At 45.9% G+C, this 27986-nt stretch overlaps 2 protein-coding genes across 4 annotated transcripts in view; one reads left to right on the top strand and one right to left on the bottom strand.

Moving 5' to 3' along the window:
- Positions 1 to 27986, bottom strand: part of itpa (inosine triphosphatase (nucleoside triphosphate pyrophosphatase)) — a 60305-nt gene that overhangs the window by 24172 nt on the left and 8147 nt on the right. The gene's annotated exons all lie outside the window — the stretch shown is intronic.
- mettl13 (methyltransferase 13, eEF1A lysine and N-terminal methyltransferase) lies at positions 12 to 20659 on the top strand. 3 transcript variants are annotated; one of them, XM_055642257.1, is made up of 9 exons: positions 12 to 98; positions 1847 to 2007; positions 9085 to 9838; positions 10469 to 10668; positions 11367 to 11562; positions 13067 to 13246; positions 15124 to 15336; positions 15440 to 15571; positions 18302 to 20659. In XM_055642257.1, exons 2-9 carry the CDS (start codon positions 1855 to 1857, stop codon positions 18574 to 18576), a joined length of 2103 nt encoding a protein of 700 aa, XP_055498232.1. In that variant the 5' UTR covers positions 12 to 98; positions 1847 to 1854; the 3' UTR covers positions 18577 to 20659. The 3 variants fall into 3 exon arrangements, with proteins under 3 accessions (XP_055498232.1, XP_055498231.1, XP_055498234.1); XM_055642256.1 differs by having other exon boundaries at positions 18284 to 20659; XM_055642259.1 differs by lacking the exon at positions 12 to 98 and adding an exon at positions 105 to 338 and having other exon boundaries at positions 18284 to 20659.

The following is a 27986-nucleotide window of genomic DNA, read 5'->3' as shown; positions in this document are numbered from 1 at the left end:
TTGCTACATGAGCCTAGAGATTGTTTCACAGTCCAATCGGAGTCATTGGAACGTTGAACTGGATGGGATTGCGCGCCCTGAAACTGACAAGGGAGCAGGTAATTGAGACATTGCAGATCTAGAGACGTTACAGAACGAAATCTTTCTTATCTTTTCCCTCTCACTAAACGCTTCGGGTCCGTGCATTGACGGCGGAAAATGTAGGAGAAGAAAAAAACCAGAAATACTCGAGGAAGTTATCCGTTTGTAGAGTAGAAACAAGGAACTGCAGATGCTGGTTTACAAAAAAAGTCACAAAGCGGTGGAGTAACTCAGCGGGTCGGACACCATCTGAGAAGGTGTTCAAAGTAAAGCATCTGTTTATCAAACTCCTCCCCCTCCCCACGTAAAATCATCGTAAATCTTCTAGCCTTTCCAGTTTATCAACATCGTTACCTGTCCACGTGTTACCACCCTTTTATGTCCTTTTCACCTCTGGCCTTTGTCACTACCTCCACCCTTCTTCTAATCAACTCCCCCAACCCCCCACCCACCTCCTAACCTGCATGTAACTATCACTTGGTGGACACAAAATGCTGGACAGGTAGCATCTCCATGGAGTGACGTTTTGGGTCGAGACTATCATTTGCTATCTGTAACTATCACTTGCCAGGCTGTGACCCCCGCCCGCCACCATCTCTCTTCTCCAGCTTTCTCCCCCCTACTCCCATCAGTCTGAAGAAGGGTGCCAACCCAAAACATATTCTGCCCATTGTCTCCACAGATGTTGCCTGACCTGCTGAGCTCATCCAGCACATTGTGTTTTGCCTTTGAATTACAATCCCAGTTTATAAAAAGTGCTTTACGTTGTATCGACATGGGGAAGGGGTTTTAAAGATGGCAAATTTGTTTCCCTCAGTTCATTAAATAAAATCTGTACAGTAAAGTATAGAATGCAGATACAACGAATTGCAGATGCTGTGTTACAAAAAAAACAGTGCTGGAGTAACTCAGTGGGTCAGGCAGCATCTGTGGAGAACGTGGATATGTGATGTTCCAGGTCAGGGCCTTCCTTCAGGCTAATGGAATGGGTGGAGGAGGGGTGAAAGCTGGAAAAGAGAGGAGACCCATCCGAAATGTCACCTACCTGAAATGTCACCTGCCCATGTCCTCTGGAGATGCTGCCTGAACTGCTGAGTTACTCTAGGGCCTTGGGTCTTTCTTTGTACAGTACAGTACTGTTGTTTTGAGTGTTAAATTTGCGTGTCTGGCTTAATGGCCCTTAAATATTTGCAGGTCAGAATTTTTAATTGTATTTCTATACCAAAGCAGCAAGCAGAAATATTTATATTTTACTTTAAAAATACGGTGAGGCCTTGTAAACATATAGAATATTACAGCATGGAAACAGGCCCTTCGGTGTAATTTGCCCAAACCGATCAATATATCTCGTCTTCACAGGTCTCACCTGCCTGTGTTTGGTCCATATCCCTCCAAATCTGTCCTATCCATGTACCTGTCCGATTGTTTCTTAAATGTTGCGATAGTCTCTGCCTCAACTACCTCCTCTGGCAGCTCGTTCCATACACCCACAACCCTTTGTGTGAAAAAGTAACCCCTCAGATTCCTATTAAATCTTTTCCCCTTCCTTTAAACGGATGTCGCCTGGTTCTCAATACCCCTACTCTGGGCAAGAGACTCTGTGTCTACCCGATCTATTCTTCTCCTTTGGTCCTTTGGTGAGAGGTTTGAGAATTTTAATTTCATATGTCTAGCGATGTTACTGTCTGAATGGTAAACATGAAAAACCTTTAGCGATTTAAAGGGGAAAGGTGGCGTGTTAATTAGTTGTGTTTATTTTTTAAAGGCTTGACAATGAACCTGTTGCCCAAGTGCTCAAAGGAGTTCAGTTCTGCTGAATATTGGGAAACATTCTTCAAGAAACGGGGTGGAAGTGCCTTCGAGTGGTATGGGACCTACGTGGATCATTGCGCTGTGCTGCACAAGTATATTAAGCGTAACGATAAGGTATAGTCATCTGATCATTGGTGATCATTTTCCAATGTTCTATAGATTCTCGGTCAGTTCCTGTGGATTGGAGGGTAGCTAATGTTATCCCACTTTTTAAGGAGGGAGAGAGAAAGCAGGGAATTATAGACCAGTTAGCCTGACATCGGTGGAGGGGAAGATGCTGGAGTCAATTATTAAAGATGTAATAGCGGCGCATTTGGATAGCAGTAACAGGATCGGTCCAAGTCAGCATGGATTTACGAAGGGGAAATCATGCTTGACTAATCTCCTGGAATTTTTTGAAGATGTAACAAGTAAAATGGACAAGGGAGAGCCAGTGGATGTAGTGTACCTGGACTTTCAGAAAGCATTTGATAAGGTCCCACATAGGAGATTAGTGGGCAAAATTAGAGCACATGGTATTGGGGGTAGAGTTCTGACATGGATAGAAAATTGGTTGGCAGACAGGAAACAAAGAGTAGGAATTAATGGGTCCCTTTCAGAATGGCAGGCAGTGACTAGTGGGGTACCGCAAGGCTCGGTGCTGGGGCCACAACTATTTACCTATATACATTAATGATTTAGATGAAGGAATAAAAAGTAACATTAGCAAATTTGCAGATGACACAAAGCTGGGTGGCAGTGTGAACTGTGAAGAGGATGCTATGAGGATGCAGGGTGATTTGGACAGGTTGGGTTAGTGCGCAGATGCACGGCAGATGCAGCATGTGGATAAATATGAGGTTATCCACTTTGGTGTCAAGAACAGGATGGCAGATTATTAACTGAATGGTGTTAGGTTAGGAAAAGAGGAAGTGCAATGAGACCTGGGTGTCCTTGTACATCAGTCACTGAAGGTACAGCAGGCAGTGAAGAAAGCGAATGACATGTTAGCCTTCATAACAAGAGGAGTTGAGTATAGGAGCAAAGAGGTCCTTCTGCAGTGGTGCAGGGCCCTGGTGAGACCACACCTGGAGTATTGTGTGCAGTTTGGTCTTCTAATTTGAGGAAGGACATTCTTGCTATTGAGGGAGTGCAGCGTAGGTTCACGAGGTTAATTCCCGGATGGCGGGACAGTCATATGATGAAAGAATGGAGGGACTGGGTTTGTATTCACTGGAATTTAGAAGGATGAGAGGGGATTCTTATAGAAATTATATTATAAAGGGATTGGACTGGCTAGATGCAGGAAACATGTTCCCGATGTTGGGGGAGTCCAGAACCAGGGGCCACAGTTTAAGAATAAGGGGTAGGTCATTTAGAACCGAGATGAGGAAAAACTTATTAGTCAATAGATAATAGATGCAGGAGTAGGCAATTTGACCCTTCGAGCCAGCACCACCATTCAATGTGATCATGGCTGATCATCCCCAATCAGTACCCCGTTCCTGCCTTCTACCCATATCCCCTGACTCCGCTGTTTTTAAGAGCCCTAAATTGCTCCAAGAGAGTTGTGAATTTGTGGAATTCTCTGCCTCAGAAGGCAGTGGAGGCCGATTCACTGGATGCATTCAAAAGAGAGTTAGATAGAGCTCTTAGGGCTAGCGGAATCAAGAGATTTGGGGAGAAGACAGGTTTGTTGAAAACTGATTGTTGATGATCAGCCATGATCACATTGAATGGTTGTGTTGGTTCGAAGGGCTGAATGGCCTACTCCTGCACCTATTGTCCATATATCTTGGTTTTCCTCATTTTTGCTTAGTGCAATATTATTCATTTTAATAGGAAGTTAGTGTGTAAGAAAGAACTGCAGATGCTGGTTTAAACCGAAGATAGACCCAACGAGCTAGAGTAACTCAGCGGGACAGACAGCATCTCTGGAGAGAAGGAATGGGTGACGTTTCGGGTCGAGACCCTTCTTCAGACTGGTTAGGGATAAGGGAAACGAGAGATATAGATGGTGATGGGGAGAGATTAAGAACAATGAATGAAAGATATGCAAAAAAGTAATGATGATAAAGGAAACAAAGCTGTTTGTTGGGTGAAAACGAGAAGCGAGTGCGACTTGGGTGGGGGAGGGATAGAGAGAGAGGGAATGCCGGGGCTACCTGTAGTGAGAGAAATCAATATTCATACCACTGGGCTGTAAGCTGCCCAAGCAAAATATGAGATGCTGTTCCTCCAATTTGCATTTAGCCTCACTCTGACAATGGAGGAGACCAAGGACAGAAAGGTCTGTGTAGGAATATGAAGGAGAATTCAGGTGGCCAGCAACCGGGAGATCAGGTAGGTTCAGGCAGGCTGAGCAAAGGTGTTTCACTAAACGATCGCCCAGTCTGCGTTTGTTTTCGCCGATGTATAAGAGCCCACATTTGGTAACAACGGATACAGTGGATGAGGTTGGAGGAAAGTGCAAGTGAACCTCTGCCTAACCTGAAAGGACTTTCGGGGTCCCTGGACAGAGTAGAGGGAGGAGATATAGTGACCGGTGTTGCATCTCCTGCGTTTGAAGGGGAAGGTACCTGGGGAGGGGGTGGTTTGGTTGGGAAGGGATGAGTTATCCAGGGAGTTGCGGAGGGAACGGTCTCTGCGGAAGGCGGAAAGGGTTGGAGATGGGAAAATGTGGCTGGAGGTGGCAGAAATTTTGGAGGATTATGTGTTGTATGTGACGGCTGATGGGGTGGAAGGTAAGGACTAGGGGGACTCTGTCTCTGTCCGACAAGGAGAAGCAAAGGGCGGAGCTGCGGGGTACCGAGGAGACACGAGTGAGGGGCTCATCTATGATGGGAGAGGGCAACCCCTGTTCTCTAAAGAATGAGGACATCTCGGATGTCCTGGTATGGAACATCTCATCCTGGGCGCAGATGTGGCGTAGATGGAGGACTTGGGAGTAGGGGATAGAATCTTTGCAGAAAGCAGGGTGGGAAGAAGTGTAGTCGAGATAGTTGTTGGAGTCAATGGGTTTGTAATAGATGTCAGTCAATAGTCTATTTCTTATGATGGAGACAGTGAGATCAAGAAAGGGGAGAAGGGGAGGGAGGTGTCGAAGATGGTCCAAGTAAATTTGAGTGCAGGATGAAAATTGGTGGTGAAGTTGATGAAGTCCATGAGTTCTGCATAGGTGTAGGAGGTAGCACCGATGCAGTCATCAATGTAACGGAGATAGAGTTTGTGGATAGGGCCAGGAATTGGGACGGAGGATAGTTTTAGTGTTTAATTTTATAGATACAGCATGGAAACGGGCCCTTCGGCCCACCTAGTCCATGCCAACCAGCGATCCCCACACATTAACACTAATCCTACACACATTAGGGACAATTTACACTTATACCAAGCCAATTAACCTACAAACAAGCATCTGCAGTTCTTTCTTATGCTGCGTGTCCCGCTGAGTTACTCCAGCATTTTGTGTCTACCTGTGTTAACTTACATACCTGTACGTCTTTGGAGTGTGGGAGGAAACCGAAGATCTCGGAGAAAACCCACACGGTCACGCGGAGAACGTACAAACTCCGTACAGACAGCACCCGTAGTCGGGATGGAACCCGGGTCTCTGGCGCTGCAAGTGCTGTAAGGCAGCAATTCTACCGCTGCGCCACCGTGCCGCAAATAGGGAGTTAGCTCGGCACTAAATTCAAATATCTTGCATCTCTTATGGGCAGCACAGTGGTAGAGCTGCTGTCCAACAGCGTCAGGCACTCGTGTTCGAACCTGACCTCGGGGGCTGTCTGTGTGGAGTTTGCACGTTCTCCCAGTGATAGAAACATAGAAACATAGAAAGTAAGTGGAGCAGACCACCAGGTCCATCGAGCCCGCACCGCCATTCGCTCATGGCTGAACACTAAACAGACACACTTACCCACAAACAGTAGACACAAGACACAGAACACAAGACACTACCCTCCCCTTTATACCGCTATCACCCCTCTCCACCCCAAGAACCTCGTGATCTCCTGGGGGAGGCAAAAAACCGGATAAAAACCCAGGTCCAATTCGGGAAAAAAATCCGGGAAATTCCTCTCCGACCCCAATCTAGGCGATCGACACTTGTCCAGGAGATCACTCGGGTCTTACTATACTAACCATACCTAGGTCCATATCCCTGCCCTCTCCCCGTAGCCCCTTATCCCCTTGGCAGCTAAAAAACCATCTATTTTAGTCTTAAATATATTTAAAGTTTCTGCTTCCACTGCTCCCTGGGGCAGTGAATTCCATAAATTAACCACCCTCTGGGTGAAGAAGTTCTTCCTCATCTCAGTTTTAAAAGAGCCCCCCCTTATTCTGCAACTATGTCCCCTAGTTCTAGTTTCCCCGATCATTGGGAACATCCTCGGTGCATCCACCCGATCAAGGCCCCTCACGATCTTATATGTTTCAATGAGATCGCCTCTCATTCTTCTAAACTCCAAAGAGTAGAGTTCCAGCCTACTTAACCTTTCCTCATATGTCAATCCCCTCATTGCAGGAATTAATCTTGTAAACCTTCGCTGCACTGCCTCCAGGGCTAGTACATCCTTTCTTAAGTATGGACCCCAGAACTGTACACAGTATTCCAAATGTGGTCTCACTAATACTGTGTACAGCTGCAGCAAGACCTCCGTGTTTTTATACTCAATCCCCCTAGCAATAAAGGCCAAAACTCCATTGGCCTTCCTGATTGCTTGCTGCACCTGCATACTAACTTTCAGTGATTCATGTACTAATACCCCTAGATCCCTTTGCGTTGCATTACAACGCAGCTCCTCCTCATTTAGAAAATAACTTGCCCTATCATTTTTTTTTCCAAAGTGAATGACTTCACATTTATTAGTATTAAATTTCATCTGCCAAGTTGTTGCCCACTCACCTTGCTTATCTATATCCTTTTGCAGACTCTTCCTATCCTCCTCATCCCCTACTTTTCCTCCCATTTTTGTATCGTCTGCAAATTTTGATATATTACACTTGGTTCCCTCCTCCAAATCATTTATATAAATTGTGAACAACTGGGGTCCCAGCACCGACCCTTGCGGAACCCCGCTAGTTACCGGTTGCCATCCCGAGTATGAACCATTTATCCCCACTCTCTGCTTCCTATTTGTTAGCCAATCCTCTACCCATGCTAATATATTACCCCCAATCCCATAATTTTTTATTTTTAGCAATAGTCTCTTATGTGGCACCTTGTCAAAAGCCTTTTGGAAGTCCAAGTATACCACATCCACCGTTTCCCCTTTATCCACCCGGGTTGTTACTTCCTCAAAGAATTCGAGCAGATTCGTTAAACAGGACTTCCCCTTCACAAAACCATGCTGGTTCTGTCCGATGAAGTCATGTTTATCCAAGTGCCCCGTTAGTGTTTCTTTAATAATTGTCTCTAACATTTTACCCACCACCGATGTTAGACTAACCGGTCTATAGTTACCCGCCTTCTGTTTACTTCCTTTTTTAAATATAGGTGTTACATTGGCCATTTTCCAATCCACTGGGACCGTTCCTGCCTCCAGGGAGTTTTGGAAAATTATCACCAATGCATCCACAATCCCCACCGCTATCTCCCTCAAGACCCTTGGATGTAATCCATCAGGCCCAGGGGATTTATCCTCCTTCAGTCTCATTAATTTCCCTAATACCACCTCCTTGGTGATCTTAATAGTATTTAGCTCCTCCATTCCTACCGCCCCCTGTTTATCCAGCGTTGGAATATTTTTTGTGTCTTCTATGGTGAAGACTGATCACATGAGTTTCCTCCGGGTGCTCCAGTTTCCTCCCACATCCCAAAGACGTGCGGGTTTATAGATGAATTGGCTACTCCAAGTGGAGTACATGCGATGAACTGCAGGTAGGCACTTACCATTGTTTCCAGCGTAGCGGGCCCGTTAAAACCCGCCGAAATTGTCAATCTTTGCGCTGTAAATAATTATGGAAATCGGGATAAGCGTGAGAGACATTTAGCCTTCTTCGGAATTCCAAAGGTGAGGAGAAATGACGGTAGATAGAAGTGAGAGCTGAAGGGACAACAACAGACAGAGTGCTTGGCCGTTTGCTCACTGCATTTCACCAACTAAGGCATTATTTGTGTTTTTTCTTGATTCCTTTGGCATCTAAAAAGTTTCAGAAGTGATAAATCTGGCTGTAAATTTTTTAAATCGCCCATGGTTCTCGTGGGTTTTTACATACAAAATGAAAACGCATCTGAAGAAAAATTTACAGCCAGATTTATCACTTCTGAGACTTTTTAGATACCAAAGGAATCAAGAAAAACCACAAATAATGCCTTACTGTTGATGAAATGCAGTGAGCAAACGCGATAATTCCCAATATTTTTAATTACGATATCTGCACAGCCAATGTTTACCAAGCACTTTAGCTGTTGTTGTCCCTTCAGCTCTCGCTTCTCTTAACCTTCATTTCGCTTCACGTTTGGAATTCTGAAGTTGGGTACATGTCTCTCACACTTACCCCGACTTCCACAATTTTTTTCAGCGCAAAAATTCAACATTTTGGTGGTTTTTAACAGGTAGGAAAGTACGCGTTTCTTGTGTTAATAACATATACCGGAAGTTATGGATGTCCTCCAGATGGATTGTGCGGCTCCATGCGTCAAGCCCTATGACCCAGTGCAACCCCCCTATAGGAGTCCACACCTGGATCATCGGATTGAGTAGATGAGGGAGGAGGTGCAGGTGAACCTCTGCTTCACCTGAAAGGACTGTTGGGGTACTTGGATAGAGTAGAGGGAGTCGGTCTTGGACAGGTGTTGCATCTGCTGCAGTTGCAGGGGATCAGCCGTGATCATATTGAAGAGCAGGGCAGGTTGCAGGGGGCTGTCACCTCAGTCGTGGTGCTAACTCTGCTTTCTCCTCCCTCTAACTCGGCACGGTGGCACAGCGGTAGATTTGCTGCCATACAGAGCCAGAGACCCGGGTTTGACCCTGACTGCGGGTGCTGTCTGTACGGAGTTTGTATGTTCTCCCTGTGACCTGCGTGGGTTTTCTCCGGTTTCCTCCCACACTCCCTAGATGTACAGGTTTGTAGGTTAATTGGCTTGGTATAATTGTAAATTGTCCGTAAAGTGTGTAGGATAGTGTAAGTGTGCGGGGATCGCTGGTTGGCGCGGACCCGGTGGGCTGTATCCGCGCTGTATCTCTAAACTAATCTGAACCTGTTCTGCAGGTGCTGGTGGTGGGCTGTGGCAACTCTGAGCTGAGCGAGCAGATGTATGACGTGGGCTATCAGAGCATCACCAATATCGACATCAGCCCAGCCGTGATCAGCCACATGAAGGAACGCAACGGGGCCCGCCGGCCGGCCATGGCCTTCGCCAAGATGGACGTGGGGCAGATGGAGTTTGCCGACTCCCAGTTCCAGGTGGTGCTGGACAAGGGCACCCTGGATGCCATCATGACGGACGAGAGCGAGGGAACGCTGCGCAAGGTGGAGGAGATGTTCGGTGAGATCGGGCGGGTCCTGCGTCTGGGCGGGCGGTTCCTGTGCATCTCGCTGGCCCAGGAGCACATCGCCAGGAAGGCGGTGAGATACTTCAGCCAGCAGGGCTGGCTCGTCAGGGTCCACGTGGCGGGAGAGCGGGCCGAGGCCGGCGGCGGGCAGTTCGTGATGTTCACCTTCGTCTTCACCAAGTTCAAGAAGCTCCCCGGAGGCGGGCAGGGGATCCTGGAGATGTGCGGGGAAGGCGGAGACCAGGAGAAGCCTCTCCGGCTGGAGAGCGTGGAGCAGCTGCTGGAGGCGGTGAAAGAGCGGCAGCGCTACGCCCTCCTCCGAAACCATCTGACCAAGGGCTCCAGCAGCGGCGAGAGCCTGTCCCTCACCCTCTGCGATCGGCAGTCGGGCAAACCTCGCTACTCCATCTACGTTGTTGATCAGCCCTCCATCAAGCCCGCACGTGCAAACAACTTCGCCATCTTCATAGGTGAGTGCAATAGGGTGTTGCCAGGACCTGTGGGCCGGAGTTATAGGCGGAGGTTGGGCCGGCTAGGACTCCATTCCTGGGAGCGCAGGAGGATGAAGAGCGATCTTATAGACGCGTGTATAAGATCATGAGAGGCATAGATCATGTAAATGCCCAGTGTTGGGGAAATGAGGACAAGAGGACATAGGTTTAAGGTGAGGGGGGAAAGATTTAATAGGAACTCGAAGGGTAACATTTTTACACAAAGGGTGGTGGGTGTATGGGACAAGCTGCCAAAGGTGGTAGCGTTTCAGAGACATTTCGACAGGTACGTGGATAGGACAGATATGGGCCAAATGCAGGCTGGTGGGAGGGGTGTAGATGGGACATGTTGGTCGTGCAGGCAAGTAGTGTCTAAGGGCCATCTACCATGCTGTATGACTGTACAACTTGACCTGCAGTGGTCAGTTTAAATCTGGAACGTGGCCATAGGGCTTGAATCCCAGGCTCCGCATGGAGTCAAAAATCATTTTGATGGCAGTTCAAGGCAACCTTGGTCAAGTCATCAGCACATTGCCTGCCTTCTGTGCAGGGTTTGCAGTGGAAGGTGAGGGAGGACATTGCGCAGTGTTTAACGCAGCTTCCTGGCAGTTCCGCAGGGCAGGGAGGCCGAGTGGATCTTTGGGACAGACGAGGGTCGCAAACAGCTCGGCAGAAGTGCTGACTTCAAGCGTCTGCTGGTGGTGTCTCTCCATCGTGACCAACACTACCAGAGCATGGAAGCCATTCAGTCCGAGCTATCGGGGAAGGTGATGGAGTTGGCTCCTTCTGGACTTCCGCCAGGTCAACAGGTAAATGCGTTTGTGTCAATAGTTGATAATACTCTGCTTCTGTTAATACTTTCCCCACTCGATCATTTCATTTAATGTTTGTGCAATATTACACGTGCAGTAACTGGTCACTTTAATTTCATCATTATTACTATCGAAGTGGGACCGGCCCTGCGAGGCCGTACGCCTCAAGCGACCACGTTTGGTCGCGCTAGACGCATGCTATCGCATGCTGGTGGGACAGACCCTTATATGTATCTTGTATCTTGAAACTAAACAGATGTTCCAACACAGACCCCGATAAAACACACTGGTCACAGACCTCCAGCCCGAACAACACCTTCCATCACGATCCTTCCTCTTCTAGTGGCAAGCCAGCTTGGAAAACAAACTACCAAGTTACTGTGAATCCCGTGCATCTTAATCTTCTGGATCAGTCTACCATGACGGAGTTTGTCAAATGCCTTAATAAAGTGCATTTAGGCAACATCCATGACCCTACCCTCATCAGTCACCTTTGTCACCTCCTCAGTCACGTTTATACAGCGAGACCTACCCCACACAAAGTAGTATTTGCAGTGGATTGATGCTGACTCCTGTGGTCAAAGCAGAGGTGGTCCCAACATAGAACATAGGACAGTACAATGCAGCACAAGGTGTTGATCACCACGCCCGTGCGACTGTCTGCATCCAGTCACCATGGCTCCGTTGCTTTGCAGGTCCCTTTTCTTTCCGTCGGCGGCGATATAGGGGTCCGCAAAGTCCAGCATCGTGGCGTGAGTGACGCCAGTGGCGAGTACGTCATTGAAGACGTCAAGGGAGAAGACGGCAACTACTATCGGCACCTGGTGTTCCTCAGCAACGTCAATGTGGTGCAGTCGGAGAGTAAACTATTGTACCCCGCCTCCAAGTCAGGTAGTGTTCCCAGATGTGACTGCGGCCCGTGATAACTATCTCCCTCGTTAATCGTGAGATACTATCTACCTCGAACTATCTTTAATCAGACTTTACCTTGCACTAAACATTTATCATGTTCCTTTATCCCGTCCCTTAATCCTCTATCTATTCGCAGCGGACGGCTCGTTTGGGATCAAGTATAGTCTTTCCGCTGACTGGTTAGCACGCAACAAAAGGCTTTTGGCTGCATCTCGGTACACATGACAAAAAACTGAACTAAACTCTGGTGTAATACGGCCTGCCGATTGGAAAACTGTCACTTGAACCGATATTCATATTCATAAGTTCTAGGAGCAGAATTAGGCCATTCAGCCCATCAAGTCCACTCCATTCAGTCATGGCTGATATACCGTTCCATCTCAACACCATTCTCCTGCCTTCTCCCCATAACCCCTGACACCCTTACTATTCAAGAATCTGTCAATCGCCGCCTTATAAATATCCATTGACTTGGCCTCCACAGCCATCTGTGGTAAGGAATTCCTCAGATTCACCACCTCTGACCAAAGCTCCCCCTCATTACAATGTCTGAAGAAGGGTCCCAACCAAAAAAAGTCACCGCTCCATTCCCTCTACAGATGCTGCCTGACCCGCTGAATTACTCCAGTACTTTGGTTTTTTTGTGGTTAAACCAGCATCTGCAGTTCCTTGGGACTTGTTTTAATTATATTTTATAACACGCACATAGAACGTCGCATTAAGTTTAACTCCAGCAAATTGAAAATCCTCCCCACCTCAAAGTAGGGACTCTGTGCACGGAGTACTGTGTTTGCATATTCTGTTGTGCTGCTGAAAGTAAAGGGCCTGTCCCACCAGCATGCGATTGCATGCGTCTAGCGCGACCAAACGTGGTGGCTTGAGGCGTACAGCCTCGCGGGGCCGGTCCCACTTCCAACCGCGGAGCCGTCTGGAGTTGTGCGGGGCTGGTCCCGACATCATACTCACCAATCAGCTGGGCAGGAGGAGGCCGACTGAATTTGGACGTCGGGTGGTGACGTCATCGCGCAACGCCACACGCTAGGCGTACGCCATCAAGACGCTTCGTACGGCGTCAAGACGCCGCTGCGTACGCCCGTCGAGTCGGTGCGTACGGTCTCAATGCAGCTGCGGCCGACGGGATTTTTGGACAGTGTCAATTTTTCGGAGCCCCGCGCGATGTCGGGACCAGACCCGCACAACTCCATACTGCTCCAGCGTTCGAAGTGGGACTGGCCCTGCGAGGCCGTGCGGCTCAAGCGACTACATTAGGTCGCGCATGCAGTCGCATGCTGGTGGAACAGGCCTTTTAGAATATCATTGTTCTGTTTGGGACATATGACAATAAAACACTCTTGATTCCTGAGACTTGGGGAAAAAAAATAAACGCCAAAGAAATTGTGCACATTTCCTATTTAGTTGAGGACAAACTACTTGAAGATAGGTGCTGAACTTTTTCTCGTAATATTTTGTTTTCCACAAACAGATTCAACACAAAAAAAGAAAAAGAAAGACAAGAGGAAAGGGCGATTATGCTCTGAAGTTGAGAAAACTCCGAGTTCAATGCCTGGACAAGTTATTGACAAAAGCTACCTCTGCTGCGATCACCATCGAGTCATGATTGCTGGCCTGGTCTTTCTCCGTAGAAAAGGTGGTTTTCATGCCGGTAAGGAGCAAAAAGAGGAAAGGATGGGATGAATGCCCAATAACTATTTCAGGTTTAAATTTGTTATTGAGTAGGAAGCAACCGCAGATGCTGGCTTACACCAAAGATAGACCGAAAATGCTGGAGTAACTCAGCGGGACAGGTTGCATCCATGGAGAGGAGGAATGGGTGACGTTTCTGATCAAGACCCTTCTTCAGACTGAAGGGCCTGTCCCACTTGCATGCGATTGCATGCGTTTGGCGCAACCAAAGGGAAGAGGAGTTCATGCGAAGTTTGCGCTAAATTCGCGCTAAGTACGTGCTAAGTTTGCGCGTGACGTAATTTGCGTCATACTTACTAATCAGCTGGGCAGGAGGCGGGCTGACTGAATTTGGGCGTCGGGCAGTGACATCATCACGCATTGCCATGCCAGGCGGTGACGTCATCGTGCGACGCCACGTGCTAGACATACGCCGTCAAGACACTGCGTACGACCGCAATGCGCCTCCGTGCCGACAGGCCGTTGGCGCGCGAAGATTTCGGACACTGTCAGATTTTCGGAGCCCCGCGCGATGTCGGGACCAGTCCCACACAACTCCGCGCTTCTAAGTGGGACTGGCCCCGCGCGGCCATACGGTCCTGTACGCCTCAAGCGACCACGTTTGGTCGTGCCAAACGCATGCAATCGCATGCAAGTGGGACAGGCTCTTGAGAGTCAGGGGTGAGAGAAACTGGAGATATGGATGGGTACAAAGAGAATGTAAGGTGTGAAAAAGACAGATAAAAGCAGACGATCTGGGAAATGTAGAATAGTTCATTGTTGGGTGAGGGGAAGGTGACTACGAGGCATACACACAGTAATATTTAATCAGGACAGTGAAACTAGTCGGAGAACTAGGGTGGGGGAGGGACGAAGAGAGGGAAAGCAAGGGTTACTTGAAGTTAGAGAAGTCAGATTTATTATTGTCACACGTACTGAGGTACCGTGAAGAGCTTTGTTTTCCATGCTATCCAATCAGATCAGATAATACTATGCATAAATATAATCAAGCTGAACACAAGGAGGGGTGGATGAAAGTGGAAGATACAGAGTGCAGAATATAGTTCTCAGCTTTGTAGCGCACCAGTTCCAGAGACAAAGTCCAATGTCCGCAATGTGGTAGAAGTGATTCAGACAGTACCCTCGCTTATGGAAGGACAGGTCAGAAGCCCGATAACAGGGGGAAGAAGCTGTTCCTGAGTCTAGTGGTGCACACTTTCAAGCGTCCGTACCTTCTGGATGGGATCGGGGAGAAGCAGGAATGACTGTGGAGTGGGACAAGTTTTTGATTATGGTGTTTAAGATGGAACTGCAGATGCTGGAAAATCGAAGGTACACAAAAAAGCTGGAGAAACTCAGCGGGTGCAGCAGCATCTATGGAGCGAAGGAAATAGGCAACGTTTCGGGCCGAAACGTTGCCTATTTCCTTCACTCCATAGATGCTGCTGCACCCGCTGAGTTTCTCCTGCTTTTTTGTGTACCTTTTTGATTATGATGGCTGCTTTTCCGGGGCAACGCGGTGTAGATGAAGTCAATGTGTGCGGCGCGGTGGCGCAGCGGTAGAGTTGCTGTCTCGCAGCGCCAGAGTCCCGGGTTGGATCCTGTCTATAAGGTGTTTGGACATTCTCCCTGTGACTGCGTGGGTTTTCTCCGGCATCTCTGGTTTCCACCCAAATTCCAAAGTGATGCAGGCCACGTAGGTTCATTGTTCCTAGTGTGAAGGACTGAACTAACGCAGGAGTGTTCGCTGGTCGGTGTGGGCCAACGGGCCTGTTTCAACGCGGTGTCTCTGAATTAAATCTAAACTCTACAATTTTGGATGTAGGGATGAGTTATCTTTTCTCGCACCTCCTTCAGATGCCGGGGTCTCCCTGCTGGTGGTGGGCCTTGGCGGAGGGAGCCTCCCATTGTTCATCCACGACTACTTCTCCCAATCGACCGTCGACACCGTTGAGATCGACCCTGAGGTAGTGGAGGTGGCCACCAAGTGGTTTGAATTTACCCAGGACGATCGGATGCGGGTGATTTTGGCTGATGGCTTGCACTATATACGTACCCTTGCAGACAGTGGTAAGCAGCGCCAAATACGCTCGGCACAATGTCTCATCTGCCTGCAGGTGATCCATACACCTCCATTCTGATGGGCTAAAGATTTTTGCTCTTGCTTCTACAGGGAGTGGCTCCTATGATGTTGTCATGTTTGATGTGGACAGTAAGGACACAACCCTCGGAATGAGTTGTCCACCACCAGCTTTTCTAGAGCAGGCATTTCTCCAGAAAGTACGAAGTCTTTTGGCTCCTCAAGGTGACTAATCTTTTGCTTGTGGATTACTTTACACATCCGATTTGTAGTCAATTTCTGGATATGCAATACAATACGGGGAAGTTGCTGCACTTAATGAATTAGCTTTTCAAGCACTGAACACTGGCCTATAGACCCCCATAAGGTGTTGGAATACATCACATCTTGGTTTGGGAACAAGACCCCAAGAAATTGCAGAGAGTTGTAGATGTAGCTCAGTCAAGTCAAGTCAAGTTTATTTGTCACATACACATACGAGATGTGCAGTGAAATGAAAGTGGCAATGCTCGCGGACTTTTGTGCAAAAAGACAAACAACCAAACAAACTATAAACACAATCATAACACACATATTCTTTTACATAATAAATAATGGAAGGAAAAAAGTTCAGTAGAGTTAGTCCCTGGTGAGATAGGCGTTTACAGTCCGAATGGCCTCTGGGAAGAAACTCCTTCTCAACCTCTCCGTTCTCACCGCATGGCCACGGAGGCGTTTGCCTGACTGTAGCAGCTGGAACAGTCCGTTGCAGAGGTGGAAGGGGTCTCTCATGATATTGTTGGCTCTGGAGTTGCACCTCCTGTTGTATAGTCCATCACAGAGATCAGACTCCCCACCAGTGTAGCAATGTTGCAAAATTTTGAGATTTAAAAAAATCAAGTCTGCAATTCATCCCATCGGATAAAGCATAAAAAGAAGTTTAATTTGACACCTAATTCACTTTCATATCTTCAGTATTAAAAAAGTTATGGCCATTTTCATACTCGGAAATTAGCATCTTGTTCCCTATTGCTTGTCCATTGACAACACAAAAGTTGTGATCAAGGACAGTCAAATTGCCATAACTTTATTAAAAATTAAGAGAACTGAAAGAAATTTCAGTTATTATAGATTGAAGCATTCTGAAACAAACAATCTTACTTGGATGACCTGAAATTAAAGCATATAATTAGTTAGTCACCCAATTGTAGCTAATTCCAAAATTCAATTACTAGATCTAAACATCTATCCATTTCTTAAGAAACGATTACCATTTTTAAATAGACTAAGTGTCCAAAGAACATTCACACAAGAATTCACAATAAACATGATTTTTAAATCTCATTGTCTTAATTTATAGGCTAAATGGAAGGAATTTAGTGTTTAATTGCTGTAAATTAATGGCCATTTAAATCATCTTGCGAGTGGGTTTTTCTGGAACGCGATGGTTTGGAACGTTGCGATTGCGGTGATTTAGTCCCCATATCGGCATGAAAAACACTGCCTGTTCGGATGGGCCCCCAAGTCACCTTCTCGCAACTTAAAAATTTGAATAAAGGGATCTTAAGAAGCACTTTTTAATGTAAAAATAAACAGCCTACCTTGCCTTGTCCCCTACGTGAGATCCGTCCCGTTGTCGGCGTTCGCGACTTTAGAGGATGATTTTTAATCTACTACAGCAATTAAATAATCCAATTAAGTTTAAAAATAACTGCAGCGAACGAATGTCGCAGCGATTTTTCGTCAGCAACTAAACAGGCTGAACAACCTCGATTTCAATAGCCTAGAGAATACGGCGTTTTAAACCCGCCCCCTCTCCAAGGCGCCAAAGTCGCGCACACAGGCAGCGACAGAACTGCAGCGCCGCTGAAGGTAAGTTTTGCAACTTACCTAACCAGTGTCTCCAGCTACACTTCACACTGCCTCGGAAAAGCAGTCAGCATAATCAAGGACACACCACCCCGGTCATTCCTCCTCCTACCTGCTCCTGTCAGACAGAAGATACAGAAGCTTGAACGCGTGCACTACCAGATTCTTCTTGCCCTCTGTTATCAGGGTTTTGAATGGTCCTTCCATAAACTAGGGTACAGCCCGATTCACCTCTACCCCATTAGAGTTATAGAGTGATACAATGTGGAAACAGGCCCTATGGCCCAACTTGTCCCAGCTGCACTAGTCCCACTTGCCTGCGCTTGGTCCATATTCCTTCAAGCCTGTCCTTTCCATGGTCCTGTCTAACTGTTTCTTAAACAATGGGATAGTCCCAGTCTCAACTACCTCTTTTGGCAGCTTGTTCCATAAACCCACCACCCCTTGTGTAAAAAAGTTGCCCCTCGGAATCCTATTAAATCTTTTCCCCTTCACCTTAAACCTATGTCCTCTGGTCCTGGATTCCCCTACTCTGGGCAAGAGATTCTGTGCATCTACCCGATCTATTCCTCTCATGATTTTGTACACCTCTATAAGATCACCCCTCATCCTCCTGCGCTCCATGGAATAGAGACCTAGCCTACTCAACCTCTCCCTATAGCTCACACCTAGTCCTGGCAACATCCTCGTAAATCTTTTCTGAACCCTTTCAGGCTTGACAATATCTTTCCTATAACATGGTGTCCAGAACTGAATACAATATTGTAAATGTGGTCTCACCAACGTTTTATGCAACTGATGAAAGCCAATGTGCCAAAAGCCTTTTTGACCACCCTATCTACCTGTGATGCCACATTTATGGAACGTTGTATCTGCTCTCCTAGACCCCTCTGCTCTACAAAACTCCCCAGAACCCTGTCATTCACGGTGCAGGTCCTGCCCATGTTAGTTTTCCCAAAATCCAACACCTCCGTGTTAAATTCCATCAACCATTCCTCAAGCCACCTGCACAACTGATCAAGCTATAAAGGTTTTTTTAAAGATATTCTTCCGCTGCAGAAAAGGAATTACATTTGTGATTTGATGCAGGTTGTTTCATTGTTTCAGGCCTCTTTGTTCTAAATCTGGTGTGCAGAGATCGTGCACTGAGAGAGAAGGCAGTGGAGGTCATCAAATTGGTCTTCCCTCTTGTTTGCCTGCAGAAGATCGAAGGCGAGGTAAATGAAATTTTGTACTGCCAATTGTCCACGGAGCTGAAAGCTGTTTCTAAAGACCTCCTGGAGGCTGGTCAGATATTGGAGGATGATCTAAAGAAAACTGGCAAACACTGGGACCAAACCTATAGACTCGCAGAGATGTTGGAGAAAGTTACAATCGTGTGACAATTTCTGGATCACTGGATTAAGATACACATGAAAAGATTTATATTTATTATTTCTATTGTTTTTTATTGTCGATAAATTCTGGACTTGGAAGCCTTCAAATTTCCTGCACCATTCGTAAACCACTCTGAATATGTATGCTCCTGGTACATTATCTGCTGCTCAAATTGTGTTTAAACAACAAAGTATATCTCGTAGGTACACAAAAATGCTGGAGAAACTCAGCGGGTGCAGCAGCATCTATGGAGCGAAGGAAATAGGCACCGTTTCGGGCCGAAACCCTTCTTCAGACTGATGGGGGGTGGCAGGGAGAAGAAAGGAAAAAGGAGGAGGAGGAGCCCGATGGCTGAGGGATGGGAGGAGACAGCTCAAGGGCTGAGGAAGAGGAGGAGACAGCAAGGGCTAACAAAAGATGATCATTGAATTCTCCCAATTTTGTTAGCCCTTGTGTACCTTCAATTTTCCAGCATCTGCAGTTCCTTCTTAAAAAAAAGTATATCTTGTGTTCTACGGTATACAAGAGACATTGGAAGATCCAAAGTGCTGGAGTAAAGGGCCTGTCCCACTTTCACGAGGTAATTCACGAATTTTCCCGAGTTTTCCTCTTGTTTCAAACTCGCAGAATGTTCGTAACGAGTCCGCGGGTGTTCGTAGATATATCGTAGCGGCTCATTATGCCAGCCGTAGGTACTCGTGGCATTAGGTAAGTCGGGAAGTTTTTTCCAGCCCGATAAAAAATGTCCACGAGTAAAAAAATGGTCGGGGTGAAAGAAATTGCAACTTTTTACTCGTAAGGAAGGCATTGAAATAGTCGTGGGAATTTGTAGACATCCTCGTAGGAGTTCGTGAACATAGTCGTGGAAGGTCGTAGGAGTTCGTAGATTACCACAAACTTGATTATTTTTTTTTAGGTCCTTTAAACTCGGCAGAGGTTTTGAATTAAGTCGTGAAAGTGGGACAGGCCCTCAGCTCAACGGGTCAGGCAACATCTCTGGAGAACACGGATAGGCGACCTTTCAGGTTGTGACCCTTTGTCAGATGTTCTGGTCGTGACCCAAAACGTTGCCTGTCAATGTCTTCCAGAGATGCTGCCTGACCCACCGAATTACTCCAGCACTTTGTGCTTTTTCTTTTGTAAACTAATATCTGTAGGACCATGGGTCTATGTCAGACATTGGAAGGCTTTGTTTTAAAAGAAAAAAAATTGGGAGTTGCATTCACATTGCAATGAAATGTGTTTGAGATGCGCGGTAATGTTTTGAACGGAATAAACTAATACTCCAGTTCTGCAGTAGCAAGCGTTTGCTGGAAGTCATCTTATGTGGTGGCTCTTAAGTGTTGTCATTTATATAAGGAGTTGCACAGACCAAGACGCCATAGATCGGATCCTTGTATCTTACTTTCAACATGGGTGGCGTGGGTGCGTGCATGTGCGCATGTACTTTGAGGATGATAGTCAAGGGGTGGGGATGGTGCAGTAGGTCGTGTTCAAGGTCGCAGGAAGACCAAGGGGTACGAAGAAGTATAATGCATTGTGCGCAGAGATTGCCATTTTTAAATGGTAAGGGAGATTTTGTTGCATTGTCAAAAGCGTAAAAGTGGAGAGATTGAAAATAGTAGTGGAATGAGTTAGCAGAGATTTGAAAGGCGACTCCAAATCTGTAGCAACTTTGGAGAGGAAAGGGAAATTACATTAGGCGCATAGGGGAGCTTATTGTATTTTAAATAAGTGATAATGGGACTATTGTGTAAGAAAGAACTGCAGATGCTGGTTTAAATCGAAGGTCGACACTAAATGCTGGAGTAACTCAGCGGGTGAGGCAGCATCTATGGACAGATGGAATGAGTGACCCTTCTTCAGACTGATGTCAGGGGAGGGGGCGGGACAAGGATAGAATGTAGGCAGAGACAGTAAGACTAGTGGGAGAACTGGGAAGGGGAAAGGGATGAAGAGAGAGAGAAAGCAAGGGCTATCTGAAGTTAGAGAGGTCAATGTTCAAACCGCTGGGGTGTAAACTACCCAAGCGAAATATGAAGTGCTGCTCCTCCAATTTGCACTGGGCCTCACTCTGACAATGGAGGAGGCCCAGGACAAAAAGGTCAGATTGGGATTGGGAATGATGGGACTATTGATGGGCAAAGGAGAGAAGATTGAGTGTCCAAATTGCACGGTTCTGCACATTGTTGATAGATGAGCAATGTTGTCTTCTTGTACCCAATTAAACTTTGGAATTTTGTTGTTTTGGTCTTAATATTACATTGACTTCAGATGATGTGTTAAATTGGATTTAATTAAAGCATTGACCTGATCAAGAAATGTAGGGCAACTGGACTAGATGTCTTTCAGGAGAAAAATATATTCTAACTTTTGACCTGATCAGTTTTCAGTAAATTACATTTTCGGTGAAAGTGATCAGCTAAGTCTAGTCCATTCAACTAGCTGAAGAAGGGTCCCAGCCTGAAAAGTCACTTGTCCATTTCCTCCACAGATGCTGCCTGACCTGCTGAGTTCCTCCAGCACTTAGTGTTTTGCTCAAGGTTCCAGCATCGGCAATTCCTTGTGTCTCCATTTAACTATCATTGTTGTTCATCCAATTTAAGATGTAGGAAACTCATAGAAATTCTATTCTCAATCTAAGCTTTCTGGTACATAGAAAATAGGACAGCACAGAAACAGTTCCTTTGGCCCACAATGTCCATGCTAAACACATTGCCTATGAAAACTAATCTTCTCTGCCTGTATCGTCTACCAATGACACAATATATCAAGAGTACCAGGAGAATAATATCTATTGAAAGTAATTATATGGCACCACATCACCTAAGCAATTTCAGTATCCTCGTCCGACTTGACAATGAGATCTTAAATCGATACTGTATTTTCAAATTGTTCTGGCAGTTAAAAAAAAGTGATCCATATACTTCTTTTCCCTCCATATCCATGTAGGGAATGGAGGAAAATGGATCATCAAAAGCTTCCCCCCCCTAAGTACCACAATTGTATCTCCCTCCACCATCACCCCTGGCAGTACGTTGCAGGCAGCTACTAAACCCATTTTCCTGCATTAAATCCATATCCCTCTATGCCCTGTTCATACAAGTACCTGTCCAGATGCTTATTAAATATTGTTATTGTTATTGCCTCCACTCCTTCACTAGCAACTCATCCCAGATACCAACTACACGTTGTGTGTGTGTGTGTGTGTGTGTGTGTGTGTGTGTACAAGTGGTGTGTCTGTTTTTGTGTGTGTGTATGTGTGTGTTGTTGTGTGTGTGTGTGTGTGTGTGTGTGTGTGTGTGTGTGTGTGTGTGTGTGTGTGTGTGTGTGTGTGTGTGTGTGTGTGTGTGTGTGTGTGTGTGTGTGTGTGGGGGGGGGGGGGGGGGGATATTCTTCAGATTCTTAATTGTGAGCTGAAGAAGGGTCCCAACCCGAAACATTACAGATCCATTTTCTTCAGAGATGCTGCCTGACCCGCTAAGTTACTCCAGCATTTTGTGTCTTATTTTCCCTCAGTTATGAGCAATTGAATAGAAATGAAATATTTTTAAATTGGCTGGTAATAGATTTAATTTAAATGGTGCCCCACAACAAGTCTCACATAATTTGTCTCTTTTTTAATGTTAAAATTGATTACCTTCCCGAGTTGTCATGGATTCACAAACAGAAGACTGTTTAAAGTGCCAGTTCAAAGTGCCCCTTGTTCTTGATCCAACTAGTTCCGTATATTGAGGTCCATACGCAGTAGAATGTGATCCTTAGTGCGTTCATGGCAGCTCATTAGGAAATTGGGTCAGAATGACTGCGTGCAAGTAAATGCTTGCAAGTGTCGGCAATAAATGAGAGGTGCCTGAAGATGGAGCTATTGCACATAAGGAGTTGCCCAGATGATGTCCTCTGTGAAGGATGTACAGGAAGGAACTGCAGAAGGGTCTCGACCCGAAACGTCACCCGTTCATTTCATTCCGAGATGCTGCCTGTCCTGCTGAGGTACTCCAGCATTGTGTTTAACCTCTGAGAAGGAAACACTAGTTCTGTTATCCCACTTTCTCATCCAATACCTGTGCACCAGGGGAAATAATACAGAGGGCCCATTAACCTACAAACCTGTACGTCTTTGGGATGTAGGAGAAAACCGGAGCACTTGGAGAAAACCAATGCGATCACAGGGAGAACCAACAAACACCACACAGACAGCACCCGAGGTCAGGATCGAACCCGGGTCTCTGGTGAGCTGCGAAGTAACAGCTCCAGTCTGCTGCCCCGATCAGACTTGATTAAATTAATTATAATGCAGAGAGCTTCTGACATTCCGTTTTAAATGTGTTATCCCATTGCAGGGTGCTGGTAATATAACAGTTATTTAAAAGTAAGTTTTGTATAATCAATGTTGGTATATTCCTCCTGTTGTAGAATATATCAAAAGCACCAAGAGAATAATTTCTATTGAGAGTAAATATAAAGCGCCACATCTCCTTAGAACCTACGGGATTTTAATCTGACTGGATGAGGAGACAAACTGATGCTGCATTTTCCAATTGGCCTGGCATTAATAAAAATATCATCGATTTAACACTCATTTTTTTCAAAACGGTCAAAGCTGGTAGCTGCGGCCTGACAGCGCCAGAAAGTCTGGTACGATCCTGATCTTGGGTGTTGTCTGTGTTTGCGCCTTCTCCTCGTGTGTGTGTGTGTGTGTGGGTTTTAAAAATAAATGTTATTTTAAAATAACTTTAGGTTTATTTTCTTACTGCTAAATACACTAAAGACTATATGTATGATACAATGTTTAATGCAGCATTGTTACACAAGTATCAATGGAAGCGATTGCTTGTCAATTTCAATGCCCATCGGTGGTTAAATTACCGGATGTTTTCTTAGGAGAAGATACCATCTGATTACTTCAGGGAGGTTATATGAAAAAGTTTTCCTTCCGCAGACTGATTATTTGGACCCTGCTTGCCAATTTCCAATGTAACGTTTATGTGGTTCTCCAGTTCCCAATCAAAATCACGCAATACAAAGCATCCCCTAATTCATCGATCTCATTGCTTCGTATTATATTATACTATAATATAGTATATTATAATTATACTATAATATAGTATAATATAATAATACAGGTATATTGATTCAACATAATCTATTTGATATATATATATATATATATATATATCGATTCCCTCTGCGGGATTTACCACAGGCGATTAGTTGACATCTACTCTCCGAACCAGTGCTCTTGCACTCGTGTACAGCGCCGCTGTGTAAGCCGCCCCAGCATGGTGCCGCAGTGCTCATACTAGCAAGCTAGATGCCATCCTCAACTACACCATGTGGATCATCACCGGCTGCCTACGTCCTACTCTGACGGGTCTTCTGCCGGTGCTCACAGGTATTGCACCCGCCAAGCTTTGCAGAGAGTATTTCACTCACAGGCTGGTGTGCAAGGCCCCATCGGACGCCAAACATCCTTTGCACAACTCACCCGGGACTCACAGCATCTGGGACCTCAACACCTGTCATCTCGTTGCCCCTTCTCCCGTCACGCAGCGACCCTCTGTGGCTCCGGATTCAACAGACTAGGAGCATGGAGAACCAGCTGGGAACAGACTTCACAACCTCCGCAATTCACTGTTGGACCGAACACCACAGCGCCGCCCGGCTCGGACGTGCCCCGCAAAGAGTGGGTCGGCCGGTTCAACGCCAACATGCATCGCTGGGGGCTGCGTTCATCAGCAGCCTGCGTGTGTGGAGCCGGCCAGCAAACAGCGCAGCACGTCATTTTCGACTGTGCTGTCCACCGCCCCCCCTGGTGGAGGGGGTAGACCTCACGGCTCTCGACAACAGCACATTGAACTGGCTACAACGCCTGGAGGCCGTTACATAACCTCTGCTGCCTCAAATGCAAGAAGAAGAAGAAGTGGACAAATTATCTACACTGGGACAGTAAGTAGATTTCAAATTACTTTTCAGTCACAAGGAACTGCAGATGCTTGTTTACAAAAAAAGACACATACTGCTGGAGTAACACAGCGGGTCAGGCAGACTCTCTAGAGAACATGGAGAGGCGATGAGCTACACGTGTCTGTGGAGTTTGAACGTTTTCCCTGTGACTGGGTTTCAACAATAAAATATATTTTTATATCACTAAGTTTATTTTTGTCATTGCAAACTAGAAACGCGACAGGCAAAGTGCGTCAGTGGGTCAGGCAGTATCTCTGTAAAACATGTACAGATGATGTCTCTCAAGAAGCGTCTCGACCCGAAATTCGCCTATCCATGTTCTCCAGAGATGCTGCCTGACCCGCTTACTCGAGTTACTCCAGCGCTCTGTGTTCCAAGATGGAGCCCAACCCAGGCGACTATTTACATCCTAGCCACAGAAGCATATCTACAATCATCACAAATTACAATTGCTCCACCCTCTTAAATCTCTATACCTGCAGCAACATCTCTACACGCTGTAAATGGATCGATTGTAATCATGTATTGTCTTTCTGCTGACTGGATAGCACGCAGCAAAAACTAAACTTTGTCTATTTTTCAAATTATTATACTGCATTTAGAGCACATTTGGGGCATTTTGAGATTGTGAAGGATGCTTTCTAAATGTTGAGGCCATGAATGAGGTTTTTTGTTTCCCATGAGGGTTATACTAAAGTAGATCATTGTCTAGTGTGGAGGGAAAGCTTGCGGTGCCCTGGAATAGAAGTGGCATCAATCAAAGAAATAATCTTCAATTTCAGTGTAGTTTATTGTTGAGGTACAGTGAAAAGCTGTTGTTGCGTGCTATCCAGTCAGCGCAAAGACAATACATGATTACAATTGAACCATTTACAGTGTACTAGACTAAGTGGGATCCGTTGGGTCCCATGTTCACACGGGAGGGCAGGTCCCCCGACGCAATATTCCACCTCTCCACCAATTCCAATATTGGTGGCCAGTGGGGGGGGGGGCTTTCTGGAGCGCTGGTATGGGTGCTGTTGGCTGCAGGGACTACTGGTCTCCAGAGGGCAAGTATGGACATTGTGGTCCAAATTGATTCTTGGGGTGGCAGCTCTGTCCCTCAAGCCTGATGTGCTGGCAGCTCACTCACGGCAGGTGGGCTGGCAGTTGACTCACTCTATTCCTTGAAATTCCATTTCAAGCAGAGTGCAAGGCCACCAAATTGGAATCCATTTTCCTACCATTTCATGCAGGGTGCAAGGCCACCAAATTCAAGTGCAGTTTCTAACCACTTCAAGCAGGGTGCAAGGCCACCAAATTCAAATGCAATTTCATACCATTTCATGCAGGGTGCAACAACACCACATTCAAATGCAGTTTCATACCATTGCATGCAGGGTGCAAGGCTACCACATTAAAATGCAGTTTTATACCATTTCAAGCAGGGTGAAACCACCATAAAACCACACAAAACACCACACTCACAATTCAGTAGACATTCAGTGTGTTCAGTTGATTCACAGCTCAAACGAGTCGTGACCTCTCCCTCCCCCATCATGCAGACACTGAGCCACACCCACATTTCTGGGTTTTATAATCTCTCCCCCTCCCACCAGAAAAGGTGTGATTGACAGGAGAGAGATTCTCAACATTTTTTAAACACTAATAACACTTTTATTTTTCATTGATGGGAATAATCCTCTGCACATGATGAGCGGAGGGGGACTGAGTAAGACGGCCAAAAATCACAGCCATAAGTGGTAGCATTTTATCTAAAATCAACATAGTGCAAACAGGAAGTTGTCAAGTTTAGACAGGCAACCATTTGCAGTGCCTTTTTACTTCAACCCAAAACCCGCAAACAACCATTTGCAGTGCCTTTTTACTTCAACCCAAAATCCCCAAACAAGCATTTGTAGTGCCTTTTTACTTCAACCCAAAACCTCCAAACAACCATTTGCAGTGCCTTTTTACTTCAAACCAACCAAATTTTCCTTTTCAAACCACATCAAGAACACTCACAGTTGAGTAGACATTTGTTCAGTGTTATTCAGAGCTCAGAGAGACGTGACGCTCTCGCTTCCTCCATCTTGCAGAGACTGAGTGAGGCACACCACTTCTGGGTTTTATAGTCCCTCCCCCCTCCCACCAGCAGGGGCAGCAGAGAGAATGGCAATTAAAAAAAAAAACATTAATATCTCTCTGATTTTTCATCGATGGGAAACATCCTCCGGTCCAGTCTGGCGGTGGGGGGCTCTGAGTGAGGTGGCCAAAAATGACGGCCGTAAGTGGCGGCGTTCTTTCGAAAATCACATCGCAGTGTCAAAAGCGGTCAAGATCTTACTTTTAGTAATATAGATGTCAACAAAATAGAGAGAGTACAGAGAAGATTTACTAGAATGTTGCCTGGGTTTCAGCACCTAAGTTACAGAGAAAGGTTGAACAAGATGGGTCTTTATTCTTTGGAGCGCAGAAGGTTAAGGGGGGACTTGCTAGATGTCTTTAAAATTATGAGAGGGATAGACAGAGTTGACGTGGATAAGCTTTTTCCATTGAGAGTAGGGAAGATTCACACAAGAGGACGTGATTTGAGAATTAAGGGACAAATGTTTAGGGGTAACATGAGCAGGAACTTTTTTACTCAGAGAGTGGTAGCTGTATGGAATGAGCTTCCAGTGGAAGTGGTGGAGGTAGGTTTGATTTCATAATTTAAAAATAAATTGGATAGGTATATGGACGGGAAAGGAATGGAGGGTTATGGTCTGAGTGCAGGTAGATGGGACTAGGAGAGAGAGTAAGTGTTCGGCACGGACTAGAAGAGCCAAGATGGCCTGTTTCCGTGCTGTAATTGTTATATGGTTAAATGTTTATATCTCATTTTCATTGTCCGAGTCATCGCTCCATTCTGGTCCAGAACTTGTGTCATCAATGTCAAGTGTATCTTCTATGTCCTCGGTGTGTCTGTCGTCTTCAGTACTGTCACTTACTGAAACATCTTCAAAGAGATTGTCTGGTACTGCAGGTCCAGGAAACCAGTCGGGCATGTAATGTCCATTTTCATCTTTCCATCCATACTTAAGTGGATCCAAATCTTGATCGGGTTGTGTGGAGTCTGCATTACCCCAGATAATGCTCATATAATGTGCACGCCGTGTCTTGTTCCAAAGGATCTTTCCACATTGTGGTAGTAGAGCACGGTTAACCTTTTTGATATTGGCCTTTGGGTTTCCTGAAATAATAAAAAGATCTTCAAATTTCAATATTATTGTTAAGAATGGCAAGTGTAACTCCTGAATTGAGGCGAATATCTATCTAATGAAAAGTCTCATCTTGACCACTTCCTGTCTGCGCTGTATATAGGTATGTTACAACACTTACCTTCAGTGGCGCTGCAGTTCTGCCACTGGTCGTATGCGCGAGTTAAAACGCAGTTTTCTTCTACCTTGTCCTGGATTATATTTTGTTG

This window comes from Leucoraja erinacea, chromosome 10 (genome assembly GCF_028641065.1).
Source record: "Leucoraja erinacea ecotype New England chromosome 10, Leri_hhj_1, whole genome shotgun sequence".
NCBI lineage: Eukaryota > Metazoa > Chordata > Chondrichthyes > Rajiformes > Rajidae > Leucoraja > Leucoraja erinaceus.
Note: the sequence above shows the minus strand (reverse complement) of the source record. Positions and strands in the feature narration are given on the sequence as shown.